At 52.4% G+C, this 27,044-nt stretch overlaps 1 protein-coding gene and 1 non-coding gene across 2 annotated transcripts; one reads left to right on the forward strand and one right to left on the reverse strand.

Moving 5' to 3' along the window:
* SMO (smoothened, frizzled class receptor) lies at positions 1-27,044 on the reverse strand. The gene is made up of 12 exons (XM_056118439.1): positions 26,675-27,044; positions 10,972-11,177; positions 9,578-9,787; positions 9,243-9,415; positions 8,161-8,380; positions 7,736-7,859; positions 4,870-4,962; positions 4,275-4,383; positions 2,855-3,040; positions 2,535-2,683; positions 903-1,037; positions 1-451 (listed from the first exon to the last, which is right to left on the reverse strand). Exons 1-12 carry the CDS (start codon positions 27,042-27,044, stop codon positions 33-35), a joined length of 2,394 nt encoding a protein of 797 aa, XP_055974414.1. The 3' UTR covers positions 1-32.
* Positions 8,837-9,049, forward strand: LOC130027939 (small nucleolar RNA U3). Its single transcript, XR_008793128.1, has one exon. It is a non-coding gene; the product is annotated as a small nucleolar RNA U3 (small nucleolar RNA).

The raw sequence follows: 27,044 nt of genomic DNA on the forward strand, positions 1-27,044 counted from the left end.
CCCCACCCCCACCCCAGGGATGCTGTCCAGGCTCAGAAGTCCGAGTCAGCGTCCAGGAGCTCGGCCTCCATCAGATTGGTGCGGGAGTGAATGGGCCCCAGCCCCTGGCGGCGGTCCTGAACCCAGGCCGAGGGGCCGGGGGCGCTGGGCAGGAAAGGGGCCTGCAGGGGGTTGGGCTCTGGGCAGAAGGGGTTGGAGACCAGGGTCCAGGCGCCCTGTCGGCAGGGCTCCCCCGCTCCCCAGCCGCCCGTGGCCACCAGGCACTTGTGCCGGGGCAGCTGGGGCAGGCGTGGGACAGCGCTGGGCGCGGGCGCGGGGCCCGGGGGTGGCCCCAGTGGGCACACCTCCTTCTTCCTCTTCCTCCGCTTCTTCCTCCGGCCCAGCCGCTTCTCCAGCTCGGGCGAGATCTCGGCCTCCACCAGCCACAGGTTAGCTTTTTCCTCTGGAGGCACTGCCGGGCGGACATGGGGGAGACTGCCTGAGCTCGGCCAGGCCCTGCACACCCCCCTTCTTCTCTGAGATCCCCGCCCCCCCCCCCCCCCCCAAATCTCTGGTCTTTCCTTCAGCTGCTCAGGGACTAGTCCCTGGATAGAGCCCCACCCCTCTCTGGCAGCCCTTGACAGTCCAGTCTAGGAACTCCAAGTTTCTAGCTGCCGCCCCCCACACCTTTTTTTTTTAATTTTATTTATTTGTTTTTTTTGGAGATCACACCCACCGATGCACAGGGGTTACTCCTGGCTCTGCACTCAGGAATTACTCCTGGCGATGCTCAGGGGACCGTATGGGATGCCGGATGCCGGGAACCCAGATTGGCCGCATACAAGGCAAATGCCCTACCTCTGTACCATCACTTTACCCCCTCCCCCACACACACCTTCTTGAGGAAGCCCAGACCCCCCTACCTGGAGTTGCCACAGGGGTGACAGACACATCCTGAGGGAGGATGGCACCCCTTCGAGCCACCATCTTGGTGACATGCTGGGCCCAGGCAGAGGACACATCAGCTGAAGGTTCGTTGAGGTCAAAGGCCAAACCAGCTGTGGGGACATAAGGATGAAAAATTGTGACCCCAAGGCCAGAGCTGTAGTACAGTGGGTAGGGCACTTGCCTTGCACGGGGCCAACCTGGGTTCAATCCCCGACATCCCATGTGGTCCCCCCAAGTTCAGCCAGGAGTAATTCCGGAGTGCAGGAGCCAGGAGTAATTTTTGGACATCGCCGGGTGTGGTCCCCAACACAAAAACAGTAACAAAATTGTGACCCATCAGACTCATGGTGACCCTGAGTCCTTAGTTGACACTGTTCATGTTCAGATCACTAACACAGATCAGCCAGACACCACAGTGGTTTCTACACATGTCCAGTGTGAAGTGAGAGGCCTCACGAGGGGACGGAAATCTAGTTCTCAGAGCCCTGGCGTACTTCAGCGTGGGGAGAATACATGGAAAAGACAGAGTTCCAAGAGGAACGCCCTCAAAGCAAGCCAGGGGCAGAAACAGGAGGGGACATGGAAGGATGCAGTGCTGAAGGCCCTAACACTTTGGCGGTGATGCAATATGGTTACTGTGTTCACCAACACCAAAAATGCTAACGCTATGGTCAGCACATCACCCGAACCATAATGCTGTGATGAACACTTAAAATTAGTGTTTGGCCAGAGCAACTGGACAGTGAGTAGGTGCTTGCCTTGCCTGCGTCTGACCAGGGGTTTAGTCCCTGGCACTCTCTATGGTCCTTTGAGGCCTTCCAGAAGTGAGCCCTAAGTACCATCAGGTGTGGCCCAAAACACAATAGTAATAATAATAATAATAATAATAATAACAATAATACAGACATGATAAAAAAATGAACTTTCATATTACCCAGCTATTTCCCTCCTGGGTACCTATGCCAAAGCTAAAAATATTAACCCATAAACACATCTGCACATTTGTGTTCATTGCAGCATTATTTACAGTAGCCAAGACTGGAAACAAAACAGGTGTCCACAAGTGCCCACCACAGTATAACTACACAATGGAGGAGGAGAGATCCTACAGCCTGTGGCAACCCCGAACAGCCAAGTGAAGGGAGTCAAGAAGGGAAAGAGAAAGGCAGAGTGATCTCATGCATGGGGTGAAGGAAATAGAGCCCCAGTGGAAATAACGCTATGTTATTGCCACTGGAGCAGAGTACCCAAGCAGCCCAGGGGACAGGAGGCAGGAGAGACCTGGGGACAGTGGTGGATGGTCACTGACACTGGTAAAAAAGCAATAGAGGGCTCCGGGCCATAGGAAAGCATAGGAGGACATTTGCTTTGCACATGCCTGACCGGGTTCAACTCCCAGCATCCCATAGGGTCCACTGAGCACCGCCAGGAATAAGTCCTGAGTGCAGGGCTGCAAGTAACTAACCTCCAAGCACCGCCAGGTGTAACCCCAAAACTAAAAGAAAAAAAAATAGTGCTTGCGAATAAGGCAGTCCCCACTATGGTGCACGTGCCTGGACAGTGGGGGAGGGTCGGGCAGAGGGCGCAGGGGGCGGGGCGGGGCTCACCCACGGGCCCGTCGTGGGAGACTGTGTGCATGCTGAAGGAGAGCTCCTGGCCTGGGTTCTGCAGCAGCTCCCGCCGCTTGGAGAAGGCCTTGGCGATCATCTTGCTCTTCTTGATGCGTTTGGGCTCATCATCACTCTGCCCCGTCAACCTGAGAGCAGAGAGGGAGGGGTGAAGTCCGCAAATCCTATCCAACCCCACGACAGCACTAGGCGAGGACAAGAGGCGTCACCAGGGGGCAGTGGTGAGCTACAGAGAAGGCGGCTGCGGCAGCCCGGCGCTAGGATGGGGGTAGGGGAACGGAAGCCGGCGCTGAGCCCACCTGCACCAAGTGCGCCTCCAGATGAGTAGCGTGGCCTTGGTCCAGACCCAGGTGCTCATGGCGATGCCGGTCCCGAACATAGCGAACAGGTTGATCTTCTCCACCAGGAGGCTGGGGCGGTTCTTGATCTCACAGTCAGGGATGGGCTTCTTGGTGGTCAGCCCTATGGTCACATTGGCCTGGCACCTAATTGGGAAGGGACAGCGACGGCAGGTTCTCTGGGGTTCCTGGGCGGGTCCCCAGACAACCCATCCAGGGATGGTAGAGAGAGCGCTAAGTCCCACAGCACTCATCACTGCACTGGGTGCTCATTAGCGTCCCCGGGGAGCTCTTAATAACCACTGGAGTCTGGGCCCCACCCACGATCATTAAAGCCAGTCTGGGGGGGGGGGGGGTGTGACCCAAGCGCTCAGTGCGGTTTAACGCTCCCCGTGGAGGGCACTGGAATCCAGAAAGAGGTGAAAGCAATCAATGTGTGTACACCCCAGTGAACATTTTCTTCAACAGAGGCTGTACTGGGCTGGAGCGATAGCACAGCGGGTAGGGCATATTTGCCTTGCATTCAGCTGACCCAGCCGACCTGAGTTCGATTCCTCCGCCCCTCTCGGAGAGCCCGGCAAGCTACCAAGAGTATCTCGCCCAACACAGCAAAGCCTGGCAAACTCCCCGTGACGTATTCAATATGCCAAACACAGTAACAAGTCTCACAATGGAGACGGTACTGGGCCCGCCTGAGCAAATCGATGAACAAGGGGAGGACAGTGCTACAGTGCTACAGAGGCTGTACCCAATGGTGCTGGGGGGTGGGGTGGGGGTCCCAGGGGCATTCCTGGGGATGCTTGGCCCAGCTCAGGGGGAGTTCAGGGGGCCCTAGGACCCATCGCTGTCCTATCTCTGGTCCCTTTAATAAACCTTTCAGCTGCCACTCCTGGTGCTGGCAGCTGCTAGGCCTGTTTCCACAGCTGTGCTGCCTTACTCTCTCCTGTTTGTGCTCATTCGGGTACAAAAATGCACAAGCAAAACCAGCAACCACCAACAGGTTAATTCATCATAGAGAGTGGTAACTGCTTGTGGAAAGGGTTTATAATAATCTCAAAGAGCACTGGCAAGCAGAGAGAGCAACTTCTGTGACTGAGGCCCCAGTTTGGTTTTTAGGTTGGTCAGTTTGTGGGCCACACCCAGTGGTGCTGGGGACGTCACTTATGAAGGCGCCAGGGATCAAACCCAGGTTTCCTGCTGGAAAAACACGCACTCCAGTCCAAGTCCACTTGGACGTCTGCTAGAGAGCCTTGGGCCACTGAGGGAGGGCGGGGCCGAGCGGAGGCTAGAGGTTCTGTTCCCAACCCCCACACTGATTTTATCTGCGGCCCCACCCCCACCCCCAAGCAGACCCTGCCACTGAGCCTGGGTGCCCACTCACAGCACGTAGTCCCGGAAGCTGCGTTCCCACTCAGCCTGGTTGAAGAAGTCATAAAAGTGGCAGCTGAAGGTGATGAGCACAAAGCCAAAGGCCAGGAAGCCAAAAATGCCTGTGGAAGGACAGGGGGCTGCGTCAGGGGGCGAGTGCAGACTGGGCTCAGTTCTAGAAGGAACTTCTCCGAAGAACTGATGCCACACCTGTGGCATCTCTGGAAGAGCCCGGGAGGAAGGGAGGAAGCTGGGCACGAGGCAGCTGCCTTGGGGTGAAGATAAACCCCTCCTCCCTTCAAGCAGTGGCAGACACACACACACACACCTCACAGCCTTGACTCACCCCCAACCACACACACACACACACACACACCCTTCCAGCCTTGACTCGTCCCTCCTCCTTTTGAGCAGTGGCACGCACACACACACACACACACACACACACACACACACCCAGCCTTGACTCGCCCCCAGTTTTGGGGTGAAGACAAGTCCCTCCTCCCTTTGAGCAGTGACAGCCACACAAACACACACACACACACACACACCCTCACAGCCTTGACTCGCCCCCAGCCACGACTTCACCCAAGACTCCTGCTCCTCACCCAGCCGCAGCATGGTCTCGTTGATCTTGCTGGCAGCCTTCTCGCTCAGCAGCCCGGGGTGGTTACTTTTGATGGAGAAGAGAGTCATGACACCTGAGTGCAAAGGAGACCTCAGGCATTAGGGAGGGGTGCTCGCTCCCCTGAATGGATGAGAGTGTCAGGATGTGCCCGCGCCCGAGGCTCTGAGTCGAAGGGTTGCTGTGCAGGTTCGGCTTGAGCTCCAGGAACAGACCGATGGTTCCTTTGCATGCACGAAGCCCAGGCTCAATCTCCAGCACTGCAAAGTCCTTTGAGCACTGCAAGGTCCTTTGAGCACTGCTGGGAGCGACCCCTGAGCACTGAACCGGGAGTAGACCCTGAGCACCTCCAGGTATGGCCCCCAAACAAAACAAGATGGAAAACTTTTTTTTTTCAGTCGTTTTTTGAGACATATCCAGCAGTGCCCAGGGCTTACTCCTGGCTCTGTGCTCAGGAATTACTCCTGGTGGGCTTGGGGAACCATATGGGATGCTGGAGACTGAACACGGGTTTTCCCTGTGCAAGGCATAATGTCCTACACGCTGTTTTATCACTCAAGTCCCCAAACAAAACAACTTTGGAGTCTAGGAAAAATGAGGCACAGCAGTGGCAGATCTGCCATGGACAGAGAGACTTGAGCAGAGAGGAGAGAGCCTGTGGGCATCTCACTCCTGACCCATCCCTGAGTGAGGCAGCCAGGTCACAGCTACTCAGCTGAAGAAAATATAAAAAGATACGGGGGTGTTGGGGCAGAGATAGTACAGCAGGTAGGGCACTTGCCTTGCATATGGCCGACTCAGGGCCAATAACTTGGGGGTTATTCCTGGCAACTCTTATGGCCCCCACATGCACCGCCAAGAGTAATTCCTGAGTACAGAGCCAGGAATAACCCCCAAGCACCACTGGATGTGGACCAAAAAAACAAAACAAAACACACACAGAAAAAAAAAAATAAGATATGGGTTGTTAGAGGGATAGTAAAGTGGGTAGGGTGCTTGCCTTGCATGCAACGGACCCAGGTTTGATCCCCGGGTTTGGTTCTCTGAGCCTCACCTGGAGTGATCCCTGAGCACAGACCTGGGAGTAAGCCCTGACACCGACAAGTGTGGCCCCCAAACAAAAAAACAAAAAGACATGCGGTGATGGAGAGAGAGCTCAGGGCTTAAGTTGCTTGCTTTATATGAAGCCAGTCTTGGTTTAATCCCGACACCACAAGCACAGAGCTGGAAGTCACTTCCAAGCACCACTGGGTGTAGTTCACCCAAGCAAAAAGACATATTAATCAATAAAACGACAGGGGCTGAGTATTTGCTTTGCCTGCAGGGCACCAGGTTCTGTCTCGGTCCCTGTCTGCTCCCAAAACAAGACACTTGAGGACAGTGCTGGCCAACAAAATACAAGGTGAACTACAGAAATCATGTCAAAATGTCTGGCAGTCGCATTAAAGAGGTAAAAAAGTGGACTTAGGGAGCTTACTCAAGGGGCTAGTTTAAACACGTCTCATGGGGAGACCCAGGCTCCATGCCGACACCTCACAGGCCCCAGCGCACTGCTGGGAGCAAGCCCTGAGCACCAATGGGTGTGGCCACAAAACAAAATAAATAGGGGGCTGGAGCAATAGCACAGCGGGTAGGGCATTTGCCTTGCACGCGGCCAACCTGAGTTCGATTCCCAGCATCCCATATGGTCCCCTGAGTGCTGCCAGGGGTAATTCCTGAGTGCAGAGCCAGGAATAACCCCTGTGCATTGCCAGGTGTGACCCAAAAAGCAATAAATAAATAAATAGAAATAAAACGTGGAAATTTATAAATATAAAATTAAAACATTTAGGGATTTAGCTCAGCAGTAGAGTGCAAACATGAGACCCGGGGTTTGATCTATGGCACCTAAATAAATAAATAATATAAATAGTGAAACTAACTTTATTGAGGTTATAAGCATATTTTATAATCTCAATAAATTCAAAAGATTCTCATTTCAACATGCAACCCACAGTGAAAGACTGACTCTGTGCTCTGTGAGATGCAGCATGTTCTTGACACTGGGACATAGCTCTGTGTGGACTTGTGTCCAAACATGTGGATGGTGGCCACCACAGAGGAGAGCAGGACACATAAGCCAGCAGCCCCCACACAGCCCAGGAGAGAGGAAGAGGGGCTGAGGAGGGCTGGCAGAACAGGAGAGTTGAGTTTGCAAAGGAAATGCAACAGAAATGAGTTGAGCAGATCCAAGCCTTAGCATGGAGTTGACAGGAGGGGGCTGGGGAAGGGGGGGCAAGAGAGAGAGAGAGAGAGAGAGATGAAACTCCAAACAGAGATAAGTGTGTGTGGGTGTGCATATGAGTATGTACGTGTGAGTGAGTGTATGAGAGTGTGTGGGTACATGTGTGAATGTGTGCACATGTGAGAGTGTGTGCGCATGTGTATGAGACTGTGTGTATCAGAGTATGGGTATATCTGTATACGCGCGAATGCATGTGTGTGTGTGTGTGTGTGTGATTGTGTGCATGTGTGAGAGGGTGTGTGTGGGGGGGGGGGAGAGAGAGAGTATGTGAATGTGAGTGTTGTGGGCAGAAGGGAGATGAGAAATCAAGTTCCGAAACACTGAGGCATAAGTAAGTGCAGAGTGCACATGGGGTCCAAGAGGTCAGCAAGGGGGTGCCTGGGGATGGGACGGGACAGGTCACTGCAGGTAATTCCCTCCCAACACAGCCTGAGCCCTGGGACAAGGCTGGGAGGAAGGGCTGCTGGCCCAAGTCTCGGTCACTCAGGACAGCGGGCGGGCAGCTCTTCCTCACACTCAAGCGTGCTCTGCACCTCTGGGGGGGGCCTGGCCGGGCCCTACTCACCCCGGATGAGGAAGTAGCCACCCACAATGAGCACCAGGCCAATGGGGGCTAGCACGAAGCCAGCGCGGTAGTGGTAGTTCTTGTAGCCCACGAAACAGATGCCGCTCACTGAGTCCCCGTCCACCTGCCACAGGGAGGGACGGGAGGGACACAGGTGTCACATGCCTCCTCTATTATATTATTCTTTCTTTTTTTTTTGTTTCCTTTTTCTGGCCACCCCCAGCGATGCTCAGGGGTTACTCCTGGCCCCACGCTCAAGAATCACTCCTGGTGGGCTTAGAGAGTCATATGGGATGCCAGGGATCGAACTGGGCTCGGCCATGTGCAAGGCAAATGCCCACCCCGCTGTATCAGCTCTCCTGCCCAACATGCCTGCTCCCCTAAGCTGCTCCCACCCAGGCATGGTCCCCCAGCAGTCACTGTACCTGGGCCACTGCGAGGATCGCCACTGTGAGCACAAAGGGCAGAGACCACGTGAGCAGGTGGAAGTAGGAGGTCTTGCCCGACAGAGGCTGGTAGGTGGTGCCCAGTGCCTTGAAGGAGGTGTGCCAGGCATAGGTGAGGACCACAAACCACACAACTCCGGCCATCAGGGCATAGTAGACGATGACAAAGATGATGACACACGACAGGGTCTCGTTGGAACTACAGACAAAGTATTTTGTGTGTGTTTGGGGGGGGGTTATTTCTGGGGTTACTCCACTAGAGCTGTCCACCCTGCCCGAGAGACTTGGCTTCTCAGGTCGGTTTCCCAGGCGCCAGAAACCAGGCCTGATTTGAAGAGACACAGAGGGAGGAAGAGATATCTCAACTTGTCAGGTTCCATTCCTGCCCCTACAAAGTCCCCCATCACCACCAGGAGTGACCCCTGAGTCCAGGGCTGGGAGTAACCCAACACACAAGTGAAAACAAATGCAGGGCCGGAGCAATAGGACAGCGAGGAGGGCCGCTGACCCTGCATGCTGCTGACCCAGTTTCAAATCCCCTGTGGTCTCTCCAAGCCCTGACAGAAGTGTTCCCTGAGTACAGTGCCAGAAGTAAGCCCTGAGCACTGCCAGGTGTGACCCACCACCCCCCCCCCCAAAAAAAAATCAAATAAAAAAGACTCTCCTTTCAGGAATCTTTTCTATAGCTCATTCCTAGAGAAGTCCCTCTGTTCGATGTAGCGCTCCTGAAACCCGAGGAGGAGCCCAAGCATCCTCTCCCAAGAGTGACCCAGGTTCCAGGTGTGGCTTTTGCAACTGCCTTGTACTACTGATGATGTCTTCTCTTCCTTTGGAAGAGTGAAGGGGGAGAGGATGCAGTCTGAGTGGTCCAGATTAAAAAAAAAGACAAAAATAGGATGCAGGGGATAGAGAAAAAGCTGGGGATGGCGGTCTCCACACAGCAGACCACGTGGTCATCCTGAAATCTGGCTACCCACATCTCACAGGTCCTTCGGGCACCAGACCCACGTTTCCCAACCTGCCCTCCCTCTGCCTCGCCTCTGGGTCCTGATGTCACATACGTGGGCTCCCCCAGCCTCATGGTGCCGTCTGCACGGCAGACGATCTCCCGGCGGGCGCCGTCCATGAACTGGGCCAGCCAGCCAATGCTGCCCACGAAGAAGCATGCGTTGACATAGAAGAGGATCACGGCAGGGTAGCGATTCGAGTTCCGCCAGTCGGCCACGAAGGTGGCCTGCGAGAGAGAAGCAGCAAGCAGGTGGCTCTGTGAGCTGACGCTTTCCGGATGTCTCCGGATGTCTCTGGCGGGGGTTGGGGGGATTCCGAGTCTGGACTGCAGGTTCCAGCCGCCCCCCTCCCTCACCTCCCTCCCCCTCCCCCGCCAGCCCTGGCTAACCAAGGTGAAGAGCGTGCAGAGGCCGGTGACGGCGCCGAAGGTCGCGATGTACCGGTGCATGTCCCGGTGCTCGGCTTCGGTGAAGAGCGGGTTCTGGCACTGAATCCCACAGCCCTCCACGTCCTCGTACCAGCTCTTGGGGTTGTCGGTCCGAACCAGGGGGGCCTCGCACTGTCCCGAACTATTGAACTTGATGTTCTGCACCTCGTTCTGAAACAAGGGAAGGGAAGAGAGTGCAAAAGCAGTAGGAGGCGGGAGTGGGGGGACCCTTGATGGTGCTGTGGGGAGCCTGGCAGAGGGGTTCCACACACCTCGCTGAAATCCCAGCTTTGCCGTGCAATGGCTGTGTGACCTGGGGCAAACAATCTGACTTGTCTGCCACCCAGGGAGATGTCTCATCAGGCTGAGAGTGTGTCAGAGGCTGGGTCACATTCCCGGCATCCCATGGTACCCCCACGCACAGTACAAGGAGTTGCCCCTGAGCACCAGGTGTGGATCAACCCAACAGAATCTCCTGACCCCTCTGGGACCTCAGTTTCCTTCTCTTTAAGACAGCAGGGCCCACTTCAGGCTGTGTAGTTTTCATTTTGGTGGTGAATTTTGGGCCACACCCAGCAGTGCTCCGTGCTTAGTCCTGGCTCTATGCTCAGAAACCACTCCCGGAGGTGCTCAGGGGATCATACGCTGTGTCGGGGGACGAACCCAGGTTGGACACATGCACGGCCTTACCAGCTGGGCCAGCCCTCCAGCACTATTTCATGCTGTGGGTTACAGGGTGAACGAATACACAGATGTGAAATGGGGCCAGAGCGACAGCAAATGGGTAGGGCATTTGCCTTGCATACAGCCGACCCAGGTTCTATCCCCCGCACCCCATATGGTCCCCCAAGCACCGCCAGGAGTGAGTCCTGAGTGTAGAGCCAGGAGGAAGTCCTGAGCATCACTGGGTGTGGCCCCAAAATTTTCACAACAAAAGAAGTGAAAGATCCGGGACAGTAGTTGGTAGGAAGTCGGCTGAGTGACAAGCTTTACTGTGACCATTACTACGGATCCTTTTCAGCACCGCTTGCGAGTTTTTCTTTACCAGCCAGAACTCAGTCATCACACCCCATCTTGCTGGCTCTAGCTGCATAAGCTGTGCTTCCTGGGGGTCAGCTCCTGGCCTAAATCCCCAACACCTAAGCGTGGGTGTTCCACACGATCTGTGACCCCAGTAACAATCAGACAGTCCCTGATGGACTGACCCAATCAGCAAGGGTCTCTGCTCACGAGGGGACCGTGTGGTGCCAGGGGTTGAACCCGGGATGCATCAAGCCTTCCCTCCAGCCCGTCCCTCCATCTCTGCGGTCCCGTCTGTTGGGGCCTGGCACCCCCTTGGTCCACAGCTCACTCACCGGGCAGCCCTCGGGAAAGCGGTCGGGGGTGCAGCGCAGGAAGTCGGGCCAGCCCCGTTCCCTCTCCACGATGGCACAGGGGCCACGGGTGGCCTGGCACAGGGTGCGACTGGGTAGCTCCACACGGTTATTCTCACACTTGGGCATGTACACAGCGCACAGCAGGGGCTGGATCACTGCCCAGCAGCGGGGGGCATTCCGGAGACCTGGAGAGTGAAGACAGGGTGGCCAAGTGGCTGCGAAGCTCCTATGTCACCGATTCCAGCTCCAGCCCCCACCGCACTGCCCCCCAGCTGCCAGCTGATGGATGGCATCTCTGCTGGCCAGGCCGCAGGCTCGGGGACAGGACTTTTCTCCATGCAGGCAGGCACAGGTATCCTTAGACCCTGCCCACCATAGGCAACAGGACCTCTCTCTAAGTTATTGGGGCCACCAAAAGTCCGCTCACGACCACCAACACCCCACTCGGGGGTGCCCAGTGGAAGAAACCCCCCAAGAGGAGCTTCCGGGTCCCCTGGAGAGGCTCTATTTCTGCCTGGTATTGGGGACATGGACACATTCGCCTCGTGGAAACCAAGTGTAAATTCTGAGCCCTTCTTGGCATGCAGATTCCAATCTAACGGGAGGCTCTAAAATTTAGCACCGCCGTTGCCGCATTGATAGGGAGTGACAGCACCTCTGAGGGCCGAGTCCCCCCCCCTCCACTGATCCACCTTCCACCTTTGGAGCTCTGGCCTTAAAACAGGCCCCTCGGACGGCGGGGGGGTGGGGGGCACCCACCCCTGACAAGCCTGTGCACCAGAACCCGGAAGCCACTCCCCGTGCCCAGTCCCCAGAATGTGGTTCCTCTTACCGGGAGAAGGTGAGAGAGAAGAGAAGTGGGAGGTTAATAGAGGTAGTCGGGGGAGCCGGGTGCTGCAAAGCCCAGGAGGAAACAGGAAACCCGGTGGGGAGAAACAGAGGAGGCTCTGTCCAGTGCAGAGGGAGGAAAGGGAGTGTCAGCGTGAGAGAAAGAGGAGAGGGGTCGCCCAGCACCCCGACCCCCCCCCGCCCACCTCACCCCTGCTGTCCTTCAGCGTAAACACGCCCACCAGCCTACTCCGGGATCATCCTGGGGTCAGGAACATCCATTTCCCAAGCAATGAGTTAGAGTAGAAGTTTCTGGAACCATGAGAGCCAACAGGAATGAAAGCCACACTGCCATGCCAGGGTGGTGGGGTGGAGGGTAGAGAAGGAAGAGGACCGACAGGGGGATGCCATAAGGTGGGTTCCAGCCTCACTGCACTATTTCCTGGCTATAGGGTCCAAGGTAAATGAGTCTCTCTCTCACTCTCTCTTTCTTCCTGGCTCTGTACTCAGGAATCACTCCTGGCAGGCCCAAAGGACCATACAGGGTGCCAGGGATAGAAACCAGTTGGCCACATACAAGGCAAGCACCCCACCAGCTCTCCTACTGCTCCAGTCTCATGGCTTCAGTTTTCTTTTCTGTTGGGGGAGAGGAGGGAACTGTGTGTGTGTGTGAGGAGGTTGGGTTTATGGACCACACCTGGCAATGATGTTCAGGGCTTACTCCTTGCTTTGCACTCAGGGACCACTCCTGGCCAGCTTAGGGGAACCATATAGCGTGTCAGAGATCAAACCCAGATCAGCTGCATGCAAGGCAAGAGCATTCCCACTGAACTGTTGCTTCAGTGGTCTCAGTTTTCTTACCTGGGAAATGGGGCTAACAGATTGACTGAGGAGATGATGCATTATGTGTGCCTCACCTGGGACGTGCCAGAAGGCACACTCAGAAAAGCAGCTGCTTGTGTTACTTGGTCAGGCCACTCACAGCTCCCAGAGCCCTAATTAGGGATGGAGTAAAATCCTAGCCCCAAAGAAGCAAGACCTGACCCAAATGAAAAATCCCTAGGGGCAGGGGTGGTCCCAAGTGATGGTACAGCAGGTAGGGTGTTTGCCTCACATGTGGCTGACTCAAGTTTAATCCCTGCATCCTATATGGTCCTGTGAGCACCGCCAGGAGTAATTCCTGAGTGCAGGGCCAAAAGTAACCTCTGAGCATTGTCAGGTGTGGCCCCAAAATGAAAAAACCCAACGGAACCAAAAATTAACAAACACACACACACACACACACACACACACACACACACACACACCAAAACATATCTCCAGGGGCCCCTGTCGCTGGCTGGAGCCCACACTCAGAAGGTCTGAGGGAAGGGTGGATAGGGCAGTGGTCAAGTGGTCACTGGTGTAAGGAGGAGAGTTTGTTAACAAAGGAGCAGCAGGAGGGAGTATTTGGGGGTGAGTGGGCTGTTCTCTATCTTGAGCGCATGTGAGTCTGCAGATAAATATACTCACTTAGGAGCACACACCACAAGCACATTTTACTGTCTCTGTATTAAAGAATTAAACTGAAAGTGAGGAGGGGCAGTCTGAGGACTCAAATAAAGTCTAGAGTTTTGCTTTGTATTGTAGGGCTAGAAAGACAGTAAGTACAGCAGAAGGACATTTGCCTGGCAGATGGCCAAGTCGGGTTCAATGCCCGACACCCCATATGATCCTCAGAGCACTGCCAGCAGGGATCCCTAAGTGTACGGCCAGGAGTAATCCTTGAGCATCGCCAGGGATGACAGAAAACAACAAAAAAGCATTGTAATACAATCCTGGTATCCCCAGTAAAATGGAGAGAAAGGGGGGGACAAGGAAGGAAGGAAGGAAGGAAGGAAGGAAGGAAGGAAGGAAGGAAGGAAGGAAGGAGAGAAAGGAAGTGAGGAAGGGAGGAAGAGAGGAAGGAAGGAAGGAAGGAAGGAAGGGACGGAGGGAGGGAGGGAGGGAGGGAGGGAGGGAGGAAGGAAGGAGAGAAAGGAAGTGAGGAAGGGAGGAAGAGAGGAAGGAAGGAAGGAAGGAAGGAAGGAAGGAAGGAAGGAAGGAAGGAAGGAGAGGAAGAGAGGGAGGGAGGGTGGGAGAAAGAGAGAAAAAGGAAAGAAGGAAGGGAGGGAGGAAGGAAGGGAGAGAAAGAGAAAGGAAGGAAGGAAAGAAGGAAGAAAAGAAGGGAAGAAGAAAGGAAATTTGGCTTAAAATTTCTTTTATTATCAGTAAATGTTTGATTTTTATGTCTATTTTATATACCTGGGGTCAGGTAAAATCTCTTGGAAAAAAAGGAAGCTTGTTCTAGAAGACCAGACAGCTGATAAATAAAAATGTTATTTTTTAAATTTTGTGATACTTCGCGGTCCTTATTTTTTATTTATATTTGGGGGGGTGGACTGGGTCATCCCTGGAGGTGCTCGGGGCTTTCTCCGTGTTCTGTGCTGAAGGGACCACATGCAGTGCCAGCACCTAACCCCCGCACTTTCTCTGACCTAATTACCAGTCCTGAAAAATGGGCTGCTTGAACCAGAGAGACAGTAGTACAGCAGGCGGGATGCTTGCCTTGCAGAGTCCATTTCCGACACCTCATAGGGGCCCCCCCAAGCACCACCAGGAGTGATCCCTGAGTACAGAGCCAGGAGTCAGCCTTGAGCACTGCCATGTATGCTCCCCAAACAAAAAATAAGCTTCCGACCATTTCACTGCCACTAAGATGGATGCAGTGAAGACAGGGAAGGGACCACTATGATGACAGTTGGAAATGATCACTCTGGACAAAAACTGAGTGCTGAAAGGAGGTAAAGTGATATGCATGATACTTTTTCAGTTAACGGTGTTGCAAACCACAATGCCTAGGAAAATGAGAGAGAGAAAGAGAAAAAGTGTCTGCCATAGAGGCAGGCTGCTGGGGTGGGGAGTGGGGGCAGGTGGGAGGGAAACTGGGGTCACTGGTGGTGTAAATGTATACTGGTGAAGGGATGGCAGGTGGAGCACTGTATGACTGAAATCCAATCTCAAACAACTTTGTAACTGTGTGCCTCACAGTGATTAAAGCAAAAAAGTTAAAAAGAATAATAAAAAGAAAACTAAATGATTTGCCATTTACTTTTTTTTTTCTCATTTTACTTACTTCATACTTAAAAAAAAATAAGATCTGGGGCTGGAGTGATAGTACAACGGGTAGGGGCATTTGCCTTGCACACGGCCAACCCGGGTTTGACTCCCAGCATCCCATATGGTCCCCTGAGCACTGCCAGGAGTAATTCCTGAGTGCAGAGCCAGGAATAAGCCCTGTGCATCGCCGGGTGTGACCCAAAAAGAAAAAAAAATCTGCAAAATAAACACAAAAACACATTTAAATAAAAGGAACTCCATATGGACAGGATTGTTAGTGGCAGAGGAATTTTCTAGCAGGCAGAAGGCTGTCACTGGGGTCCCCAACACTAGCCCCTGTGCCCAGTGCAATGCCAGCAGCCCAGCTCTTGGGATTCCTGATGCCATGACAATGTATGTGATTGGGACTGTGAAGGCTGCTTGGTGCTAGAGTGCCTGCTTCACATGTGGGAGGCCCTGGTTACGATGCCCTACACTGCAAAGGGGAAAAAAATTTTTTTTTAGGTGAGCAATCTTCCGGACCAGAGAGTACGGCAGTAAGGACTTGCCTTGAATGCAGCTAATCCCAGTGTGATTCCCAAGCTCTGTCAGGAAGGATCCCTGAGCCCAGAGCCAGGAGTAAGCCTTGAGCACCCCCAGGTGTGACCCCAAAAGCCAGAAAAATAATGCAGAGCAAAGTGGGCAATCTCCAGCACACCACAACCAAGTATGCAAACACCACAAATAAAGTATGCAACTCCCAGAGAGCATTGCAAATCAAAACAAGTGCGCAAGCCCTGCAACCAAGTATGTAAGCCCTGGTCAGGGATGAAGGGGAAGGGAGGAAAAACAATTAAATTAACCAGCCAAGCCCAGGAGGTGGTTCAAGGGCTACAGTCCATCCATGCCTTGCGGTAGGAGGCCCGGGGTTCAATCCTTGGCACCAAATGTTCCCACCCAGCATGGCTGGGTGTGGTTCCCGAGCACAGGAACAACACAAACAATAACAACCCGAAAAGGAAAAAATAAACACACGCACACATTCTCTGGGGAGAAAACAGATTATTAAATAAATCTTAAAGGACAGTTACAGAGCCAGCCAGGAGGGAAAAAAAAAATACTTAAATCCAGATGAGTCAAAAATAACGACATAATTAAAAATTAAAACTCTAGTAGAAGTAAAAAAAAAAACAGGAACCGGCTTTTTTAACCTTCGTGTGGAGAAAACCTTTAAAAGTAGGACACAAAATCCAGCCAGCCAGGCAATGAAAGATTTAAAGGAGATACTCAAGATATATTCAGCAGGGTAACAAAACAAATTCTAAGAAAAGTAACCCACTGAGAATGTTATTTCCAATATTTGTTATAGCCAAACAGCTAATTTCCTCATACGCATAAATTTCTTCAAAAACGATTTTAAAAAAATCACAATCTCACAGAAAAATGGGCAAGAGATGCTCAATTTACTTGATTCTTAAGTAAATATGAAATAAACCATTCAGGTGCCCCGGGTGGCCTGGGAAATCGCCAACACCAGGCCCAAGCAGCACCAAATCCTTGGGTCCCCACACTGAACCACTGGCCAGCTTGGCTGAGAACTTCCAGAAAAGGCCCAAACCCCCAGACCATCACTGAGGACACCCAACCTCAATAGTGTCATTCAAATAGCACATGAGTATCAAATATCTAGGAACGATGATACCAAATAATATCGAGACCTCTCTGTAGAAAACTGAAAAAAAAAAAAAGTTGAGAAAAGGAAAGATCTAAAAAGACAAAAATACATAAATAAGTTTATTAGGTATTTTGAGAGGGGGTGACACACCCCGTGTGTTAGAGATTACTCCTGGCTCTGTACTCAGGGAACAGTCCTGGTGGGGCTTGGGTGGCCATATGCAGTGCCATGGATCAAACCCTGGTCAGCCACAGGTAAGCACCTTACTTGCTCTACTATCTTTCCAGCCCCATAAATCGACTGAATGTAAGGCTCAATGTTATAAAGTCATTTCTTCTCAAATTAATCTATCTATTCAATGCAATTACAATCAAAACCATCCAAGAGAAGAGCCGGAAAATGGCTCAAAGGGATGAAACAGCATGATTTGCATGCAGAAGGCCCAGATTCCATCTCTGGGACCACATGGCCCCCGGAGCACCATCACATGTGGCCTGCCCTCGCCCCCAAATAACTAATTACCGGGTGTGACCCCCAAACTCAGTCTCCAGGTAAATTATTCACCAAAACTGACAGGAAAATCGATAAGGCTTTAAGAAGAAAATATAAAAAAAACAAATTCATGGCTTGTTACAAAAATATTTTTAAAAATAAGATAAAAAGTACTAAGTCACCGTAACTTTGACAAATGCCGACCTCTAAAATCAGAAATTCTGCTCAGGAGAAGTTACAAAGAGAATGAAAAGCAAACCAGAGAACAGAAAACATTTTCAAAACATACAACTAGTCAAAGACCCAGGTCTAGCGGATCTAAAGAACTGTAAATCTTAGAAAAAATGACAAAGTAGGCTATAGAAAACTGGGCCAGAGATCTGAACGGATATGTTACAAAAGAAGAAATTCAAACAGCCAGGAAATATGTGAAATGGTGCTGAGCCTCAATGCTTAGGGCTGACAAGAGCCAGTCTCAAATCAAGAGGACGCGAAGGCCATCTTCCCTGGGGACGTTGCCACTTGGAAAACCAGTGAGGGCAAACCCAATCATGGAAAACTTTGTAACTGTGTATCTCACTATTATTCAATAGAAAAGAAAAGAAAAGAAAAGAAAAAAGAAAAGAAAAAAATAATAATTAGGGCCTTTTTTTTTTATTCTTTTGAAAAAAATTTTTTTATTGAATCACTGTGAGATAAACCCTTTCAAAGCTGCTCATGATTGGGTTTTAGTCATACAGTGTTCCAACACCCATCCCTCCACCAGCGTACATTTCCCAGTACCAGTGGCCCCAGGTTCCCTCTCATCACTCCACTTCCCCCACCCACTGACTGCCTCTGTGCTCTATGGCAGGCGCTTTTCTTCTCTCTGCCTCCTCTATCTCTCTCTCTCTCTCTCTCTCTCTCTCTCTCTCTCTCTCTCTCTCTCTCTCTCCTTTCGTACCCTTTAATACTCTCAGCCTGACCTCGAGAATAGGAATGAGTACACTGGTGATGGGTGTCGTGCTGAATTATGTCTATAAGAAAGCATTATTAGTAATATTTTAAACCAAAGAAATTAAAAATAAAGAATTTTTTTAAGTGAGGGAAACCATGTCCTACCGTCCCTCCATTCTCTTTCCCCAGTGCCAAAGTGCCAATCCAGAGAAACCTGGCCAGGTGTACTAGCATAGAGAGAAAAAACTAGGGGGCTGGAGAGATAATACAGTGAGTAAGATACTTGCCTTTCTGGGTTGGTGAGGTACTGGGCCAACCTGGGTTCGATTCCGGGGACCACATATCGTGCCTCAATTCCCCCAGAAGTGATACCTGAGTGCAGAGCCAGGAATAAGCCCTAAGGACTGCTAGGTATGGCTCCAAAACAAAGCAAAATAAATAATAATAATAATAATAATACTATCCACAGCAATGGCATTCATTTGCCCCCGAATTGGTGCCAATTTAGATATTAATAACATGGATAAAGAAATTTTGATCAGCTAGGAGAGATCAAAGGACTGAGTGCACTCAGCTTCTGGAAGCCCAGGTTTGATCCTGGCACCACATGGTCCCCCAAGCACTGCCAGGTATCCCTCTTGCCCCCCTAAAAAATTGTGATATAATCGTCTAAAGAAATATTGCCCAACAAAGATGAGTTGCCATGACATAGATGAAGCTTACAAAACAATGTCAAGGAAGGTGTGAGAATGAAGCTTACTCGGCAATAGGGAGGCCCTGGGCTTGGTCCCTGGCACTGCAAAAAAAAGTCAAGCATTTCATTAATTATTGGGTGAAGAGGGGCGCACACCCAGCAGTGCTCAAGGATTACTTCCAGCTCTGTGCTCAGGAATCACTCCTGGTGGGGCTCAGGGGACCATATGGGATGCTGGAGATTGAAGCTGGGTCAGTCACATGCAAGGCAAGTGCTTTACCCACTGTACTATCACTATCCCCCAAGTCAAAAAAGGTTTTTTTTTTTTTGGATCACAGCCGGCGATGCACAGGGGTTACTCCTGGCTCAGCACTCAGGAATTACTCCTGGTGGTGCTCAAGGGACCCTATGGGATGCTGGGAATCAAACCCGGGTTGGCCGCGTGCAAGGCAATGCCCTACCCACTGTGCTATCACTCCAGCCCCTCAAGTCAAATATTTTTATAATTAAAATGAATAATGTTGAGCAAAAGAAGGAATCATCAGAGAATACATGGAGCAAAAGCCCATCTGAAATAAAGTTCAAAATCATGCAGAACTTCCCAACCTCCCTGGTTAAAGTGCAGTGTTAAAGGGAAATCATCACCCCAAACCAGGGTCTTACTGGGGGTAAGGGTTAAAGCCATAGGACAGCAGGTACGGCATTTGCCTTGCCTGCAGCAGGACAGGGTTTGATCCCTGGTACCCTATTTGGTCCCCTGAACCCCACCAGGAGTAATCCCTGAGCACAGAGCCAGGAGTAAGTCCCGAGCACTGCTGGGTGGGACAACCCCCCCCCCAAAAAAAAGAGAAGGGAGGGGAGTGTGATTAGACAAGATAAAGAGGGTGGTTTGGAGGCCAGCCACACATGCTAGGGGAAAAGGGAGCTCAGATAGAGAAGAGAGCACCAAATAAAGGGTGTTGGGAGGATCCTCCCAGGATGGAAGAAGCATGCTGAAAGTAGACTATAGACCAAACATGATTGCCACTCAATGCCTCTTTTGCAAACCACAACACCCAAAAGGAGAGAGAGAACAAAAGGGAATGCCCTGGCACAGAGGCAGGGTGGGATGGGGGGGTTGGGGGGGAAGGAGGGATACTGGGACCCGTGGTGGTAGAAAATGGGCACTGGTGGAAGGATGGGTGTTTGATCATTGTATAATTGAAATCCAATCCAAGCACAAAAATTTGTAAGTCTACAACTGTACCTCATGGTGTTTCACTAATAAAAATTTTTAAAAAAAGATAAAGAGGGTGTTTTTTGGGGGAACTCTGGCCTAGTCTTGACTCAGGTATTACTATAATTATTTACTACTCAGCACCTGAATTTCATGCATTTCCTGTGCATTGCTGAATTTCAAAATTTTAAAAACTGAACACCTCACATATGAGAGGTCATTCTGGGTCTGCCCTCTCTGTCACTTCACTCAGCCTGATCCTCAGCTTCATACACACCGCAGCGAACTGCAGTCTCATCTTTTCTTATGGTGAACAGGAAGTCCGCAGTCCATCTGTGCACCACTGAGTCTTTCTTTATCCTGGCATCTGGATAAAGGACACCTGGGCTGTTTTCAGATCTATTCCAGTGTGGGGTATAAAGAAACATAAAGGACTAACAAATGGTCAATAATAATAGAACATGGAGTTGGCCTATGGAATTGATTTTACCATGGGGGAGGGGGGCAGAAGGGTGCCTGGGGATATCGGGGGAGGGATGCTGACACCCCAGCAGTGGGTATGGTAATAGGAACATTGAAAGCATGGAATTCTATCATTAACAGCACCATCACAAAACACACTGCCTCCACAGCATCTGCAGAAAAAACAACAGCAACAAAAAAAAACAGCAACAACCAAAAAAAAGCACTGAATTCTGAAGCAAAAGGGAAAAAAAAAATGTTTTCCTGCATTTTTAAATGTATCCCAGATAGATAGATAGATAGATAGATAGATAGATAGATAGATTTAAATATTTGGGATAAGTTAGCACAGTGGTAGGAAGTTTGCCTTGCACACAGCCGGCCCGGCCGAGCCAGGTTCAATTCCTCCGCCTCTCTCAGAGAGCCCGGCAAGCTACTGAGAGTATCTTGCCCGCATGGCAAAGCCTGGCAAGCTCCCCGTGACGTATTCAATATGCCAAAAACAGTAACAAGTCTCACGATGGAGATGTTACTGGGACGACTAGAGCAAATCAATAAATAACGGGAGGACTGTGACCGTGACCGTGACTATGATCCCAAATACACTTTTTGGGACCAGGTTTAGGAGCAGTTCTAAGGGAAATTCTTTCCGATCCGCCAGACAAACAACCCTCCCTGGGCACCACCATCCCTGGGCTCCACTGTCCTGACTACTCTTTTTTTTTTTTTTGCTTTCTGGGTCACAACCGGCAATGCGTAGGGGTTACTCCTGGCTCTGCACTCAGGAATTACCCCTGGCAGTGTTCAGGGGACCATATGGGATGCTGGGAATCGAACTCGGGTCGGTTGCGTACAAGGCAAATGCCCTACTCGCTGTGCTATCGCTCCAGCTCCCTGTCTTGCCTACTCTTCATCCCCCTGGGTGTGTGACAGGCAAAGAGCTGCTCCTGCCCCCTGCACTGCCCCCACCAACCCAGGGTACGTCGAGGGGAGGGCACGTCCAGGGGAGGGCACGTCCCGTCACCACAGGCTGCGTTGTTTCTCTGTCCCATTTACCCATTTACCAAACCAGGTTTGACTGGAGGTGGCCTGCGGCCTGGAGACCCATGTTTGGTCAGCCGGGAATGCCTGAGAGGAGCCATTTCAAGCTCTCAGCAACCGAGAGGCTGAGTGCCCAGAGAAGCCCACGGCCAGAAGCCGCAAGTTCTTGAGAGACCCCAGATGGAGGGGACCCCACTTGTGTGAGTAACTTCCTCCTCCCGGGCATGTTTGCAAAGTCTCAGCAAGGCGGAGTGGGCATCTGTTCTCGCCTACTGGGCACCTCCCCAGAGACACGGGGCGCACACAGCCCACACAGAAGGCCTGCTCCATCCCTCATCTGCAGGAAACGGAGGGCTGGCATGGCGGGCAGTGGGGCGGGGAGGCGCCCAAGCCAGAAACCGCCTTCTGCTCATTCCCACTCCTTCAGTTCTTACTCTGAACTCCGTGGGATGGAGCCTGTGAGCCTGCACTCACCCACCTTGCGCCGCCACTGCCATCATCCCAATCCTGGACCCTTCAAGCATCGCTGAGCCCAGCCTTGGTTAACTTTTTCCCTCCATGACCCAAGTAATGTTTATACGCCCAAGCATATATGTAGATTAAAATAGGTATACGGGAGTCAGAGGCAGCACAGGACTGAGTTAATGTGCATGAGATCAATTCCTGTTTGAGCCCAAACTCTGCCAGGAGTGTCAGGAGTAACCCTTGAGCACCACTGGGTGTGGCCAGACACAGCCGTCACCCCCACCATACATGGAGCAGACATTTCCTGGTAATAATCACAAACTGACTCTAAAATCAGATTTTAGAGAGCTATGTGACCCCATATGGAATCACACGCAGAGTTTAAGAAGGTAGGCGCTGGGTCAGAGAGATAGTGGGTAGGGCGGTCGCCTTGCATAGTCAACCCACTTTCAATTCCCGGCATCACATATGGTCCCCCCAAGCCCTGTGCAGTAGTGATCCCTGAGCACCAAGCACCAAGGTGTAAGTCCTGAACACAGTGTCAAAACAAAATAAAGAACAAGAAAAAAAAAAGTAGGCCCTGGGTTCAGTTCCTGGCACCACATGATTCCTGCCCTCGCCCCTCAGCACTGGCATGTGCGATCCCTTGAAAAAAAAAAATGAAAGAGGGACTGGAGAGATATTACAAGGGCTAAGATGCGTGCATTGAACATGGTGAACCCAGTTCAATCCTCAGTACTTCATATGATCCCTAGTGCAGCCAAGAGTGACCCTGAGCATCTCTAGGTGGGACTCAACCCCTCTCTCCTCAGCCACAAAAAAAGAACAGGGCTCTAAGCAAGCGACCGAGGCCTGGCCTCTCCCTGCCCCCATAGACCTCTGCCCACAGCACCCGAGGAGATTCTTCTAAAATGCCAATATGATTGCATCTCTCCCTGCTTCAAGCCTCAATGACTCCTTATTATTGTCTAGATAACATCCAAACTTCTTAATTTGGGGTATGCATCCCTTTATTTTCTAATTCCCTAGGTTTTATCTCTTATAATTCTACCCCTCATACTCTTTGATCCTGCTCTGATGAAATTCGTCTGCCTCTTTATGAAGCTCCAAGCCACCTGCCCTCTACCCCTGGGCACATGCAACTTCCTCTTCCTGTCCCCACCCCCCTTCCTGGGCCCAGGTAACTCCCACCTAGTTCTCAGGTTGTGAGCCATCGTGACCATTCCCCTGGTCCTCCCTTGCTCCCCAAACATCATCCTGTTCTGTGAACAGCCCATCATGATGCCTTTCACACAGACAGCTGACACCTGTGTGATAGTCTGGCTTCCTCTTGCTGGTGGGATTCCAGGTCACCTTCTCGGCCTTTGGAGGCCCCAGACCCTGATCAGGAGGTGACACAGAGCAAGCAAAGCCCCCAGCTCCTCACCAAACCAATGAGTGCATGGCGACCTGCCCAGCATTCGCAGGTGTTTCCTTTTGAAAGTGAAAAACAAACCACGGCCATTCAGAAGCTTACAGAGGAAGACAGTGGAGATGGTCTTCATCCCGAACCCACAGAAAACACCTCAGGTCAACTAACTAAATCAAGACCAAGAGTACGGCAGGTAGGGTGTTTGCCTGGCAGGCAGCCAACCCAGATTTGACCCCGGCACCCCATATGGGTCCCTGAGCCCCACCAGGAGTGATCCCTGAACAGAGCTCAGAGTAAGCCCTGAGCACCACCAAATGTGACCTGAAAACAAACAAAAAAGACCCTCCCGGATATGTCGCTGAAAGTAGATAAAGGACCAAACGTGATATCCTCTCAGTATCTGTGTTGCCAAGCATAATGCCCAAAAGTAGAGAGAGAGTATGGGGGAAATTGTCTGCCACAGAGGCAGGGGGAGGGTTGGAAAGGGGTGGGTATACTGGGGAATGTGCACTGGTGGAAGGATGGGTGTTCAATCAATGTATGACTGAAACTCAAACATAAAAAGATGTAACTGTGTCTCACGGTGATTCAATAAAAAAAGAGAAAAAAAGACTTCCCACCCCCCAGCTCAGGCCAGGTCCCTCTGAAGGTTCAGGGCTCCTGACTGAAGGCCTATCCATCATTCTCAAGCTTGAGTGGAGTTCACGCGATCCATGCCAGGCCCCAGTTGGCCCTAAGACCTGTTTCTGGCTCTCCTTCACCGACCATCCAGCAAAGGAGACCAGCCAGCAAGCACCTGGCAAGAGTAACAAGCTGAGGATGGTGGGTACTGGCAGGGCTCGGCCCTGGGCTGTGGGCGGGCGGCTCTGCTGGTCCCTGCCCCACCACAGGTCCAGCGACGTTCCCACCTGCACAGCTGACGGCTCCTGCTCACTGTTCCAGGGCAGAGAGGCTCTCAGCAGGAGGATGAGCTGGAAACAGGATCCTCACTCCCACCAGGATGTGGGGTAACTATGGAAGGACTGCAGCGAGCAGGCACCACCAGGCACCACCCCGGAAGAGAAAGGAACAGAGAGACAATCCTTACCCAAAAGGCGCTACATAGAACCCATCCAGATTCTGGTATGGAGCGGTTTTGAGTTCCGCTCCCACCAGTTCCTACACTGCAGCTAAATGAGCTGAAATCAGATCGTGCTCAAAGAGATCTTATTTTTGCCCTGTCTTCAGCGATCCATCTTACCTCCTTCAGTTTTCTACTTTTTCATTCACGTAACTTTAATAAGCAAAATTACAATTTTGAGTATGTGTATGTGTGTGAGGGTGTGGGTTGGAGCCACACGCAGTGGCCCAGGGGTGTGTGTGGGGGGGGAGGCTACTTCTGGTTCTGTGCTCATAGGACCATGTAGCATCAGGGAAGAACCCAAGGTTGTCACATGCAAGGCAGATGCTTTAATCCTTGTACTATCTATCCAATCCCCCTAAAATTAAATTTTCTATATATCCCTTTTATTATTATTATTATTATTATTATTATTTTGGTTTTGGGCTGACCCCCAGCAGTGCTCAAGGCTTACATCCTGGCTCTATGCTCTGACAAAACTCCTGGGGGGCTCAGGGGACCATAAGCTGCTCCCAGGATGGAACTAGGGTGAGCTACATGCAAGGCAAAAGCACCTTACTCTCTCTCCATCCCTTACATATCCCTTCTTAAAGAGTGTATATTACTATGTTACACAATTTTCCATTTTGGTTTTTGGGCCACTCCCAGCAGTGCTTGGGGATCACTCCTGATAATGTTTGGGGGACCACACGCGGAGCTGGGATCATACTGAAGTCAGTTGGTGCGAGGCAAGAGCCCGATCCTTGGCCCTATCTCTCTGGCCCTGCTTAGGACCTTAAAAACCGGATCCAGGGGCTGGAGAGATAGCACAGCGGGTAGGGTGTTTGCCTTGCACGCAGTCAACCCGGGTTCGATTCCCAGCATCTCATATGGTCCCTTGAGCACCGTCAGGAGTAACTCTTGAGTGCAGAGCCAGGAGTAACCCCTGCGCATCGCCAGGTGCGCAGGTGTGACCCAAAAAAAAAAAAAAACCCGGATCCACCCAGTGAGCTCAGGCATGAGGTTTCTGCCAGCATCTGCACCCAGCCAGAAGCAGAATGGCTCTGTCGTCACTTGTACAGACACTGAGAACTCTTGGGGCCAGTGGACAAGAACACCGAGTCTAGAGCGCTAGCCACAGCAGGACCCTCACCTGCCCAGAGGCAGCAAGGAGGGGTGCATCCCGTTCCTGTCTAAACGAGGAGGTGGGAAGGCCTGCAAGGGGTTTCTGATCCAAGTTTCTTTTCCAAGGAGCCATGCCAGGGACAACAATGTAGGTTCCCTTCCCCAGAAACCTCAGGCGCTCAGCCCAGAAGAGCGCCAGGTGGGAAAACCATCCACTCGGCACTGGTTGGGATGGTTTCCACAGTGGAAACGGCACCCGTGCAGGCTCAGCCTACAGATTTCCAGGCCCTGCGGTAACTCCACCGCGCGCTCGGGGGAGTACCCACGCCAACATACAAGCACCCAGCACCCCAAACCTGTTCCTTCCCAGGCTCTTCCTTTAAGGAAAAGCTTCCCAAGGACAGACCGGGTCCATGAGCACAATCTCATCCTTTCCCAGCCCCAGCCAAGGATGGGACTCCCCATCTTCCAGATGAGGAAACTGGAATCTCTGGACTTCCTGTCTCCCCAAACATGAGTTCCGGAACTTTCTGGTTACCTTTTTCTTCCTCATCACCAGCGGTGTTTTTATCCTTCACCAGTTGCCCTCCATTCTCTCTCCCCACTCCCCCCACTTCTCTCAATGCCTAAGACCCTCCACCCCCTCCATCCCCACCCTCCCATCTCTTTCCCCACTTCTAACGCGACTTCTTGAGTTTTCTTCTCCAAAGTCTAAAACAACTGGAATCCCCGAAGACCCCGCTTCTTGGAGTGGCACTTCCGGCGAAGTGGCGCAACTTTTCCAGCAAAAAAAAAAAAAAAAAGGATGCCCCCTCTGGGTGGATGTGAACCCCCCCATCCTCCCGTGCCCCGCATCTCCCCCGCCTTTTCACCCAGCTGCCTCCTCTCCGCACCCACCCAGCTCAGGAGGGAGGCCCTTTGTGCCTGGCCTCGCCACCTTCCTCCCGTTCCTGATCCCCACAACGCCCCCACCCCGAGGGTCCTCTCCACCCAGCTCGCGGCGAGACCCCCAAGTTTCTGGCTCGGGGGCGGGGGTGGGGGTGGGGCCTGAGCCCAGCCCCGAGCACGGGCCGGCGCCGACTCCGCGCTGCGCCCCGCGCCCCGCGCCCGCGCGCGCTTACCGGACCAGAGCACGAGCTTGCCGTGCGCCTCCTCCTGGGATTCCGAGTCCCCGGCCAGCAGCGTGGAGGTGGCGGCGTAGGGCAGCGCCGAGCCCAGGCACACGTTGTAGCGCAGCGGCTCGCAGGAGGCGACGCGGCCGCAGTGGCTGAGCAGCGGCGGAGGGCCGGTCCCCGCCGCGCTCCTCCTGGCGCTCGCCTCGGCGGCCCGCGGCCCAGGCCCCGTCTCGTTCCCGCTCAGGGCCGCCCCCGGGCCCGGCGCCCCCAGCAGCAGCAGCAGCAACAGCAGCAGCAGGAGCAGCAGCGGCGGCAGCAGGGGCGACCCCGCGGCGAGCGGGCGCGTCGGCCCCCGGGCCAGGCGGGCAGAGGCCAT

This window comes from Sorex fumeus, unplaced genomic scaffold, assembly GCF_029834395.1.
Source record: "Sorex fumeus unplaced genomic scaffold, SorFum_2.1 ptg000037l, whole genome shotgun sequence".
Taxonomy (NCBI): Eukaryota; Metazoa; Chordata; class Mammalia; order Eulipotyphla; family Soricidae; genus Sorex; species Sorex fumeus.

Bases quoted from the DNA above. Each gene is read 5' to 3' on its own strand.
- SMO (XM_056118439.1), bottom strand. From the start codon at position 27,044: ATGGCCTCTGCCCGCCTGGCCCGGGGGCCGACGCGCCCGCTCGCCGCG. The intron at 4,384-4,869 runs GTGAGGAGCAGG...GTCCTTCCACAG, and splicing joins CGAGACCATGCTGCGGCTGG to GCATTTTTGGCTTCCTGGCC. The intron at 1,038-2,534 runs GTGAGCCCCGCC...ATGTCCCCACAG, and splicing joins CTCCCACGACGGGCCCGTGG to CTGGTTTGGCCTTTGACCTC.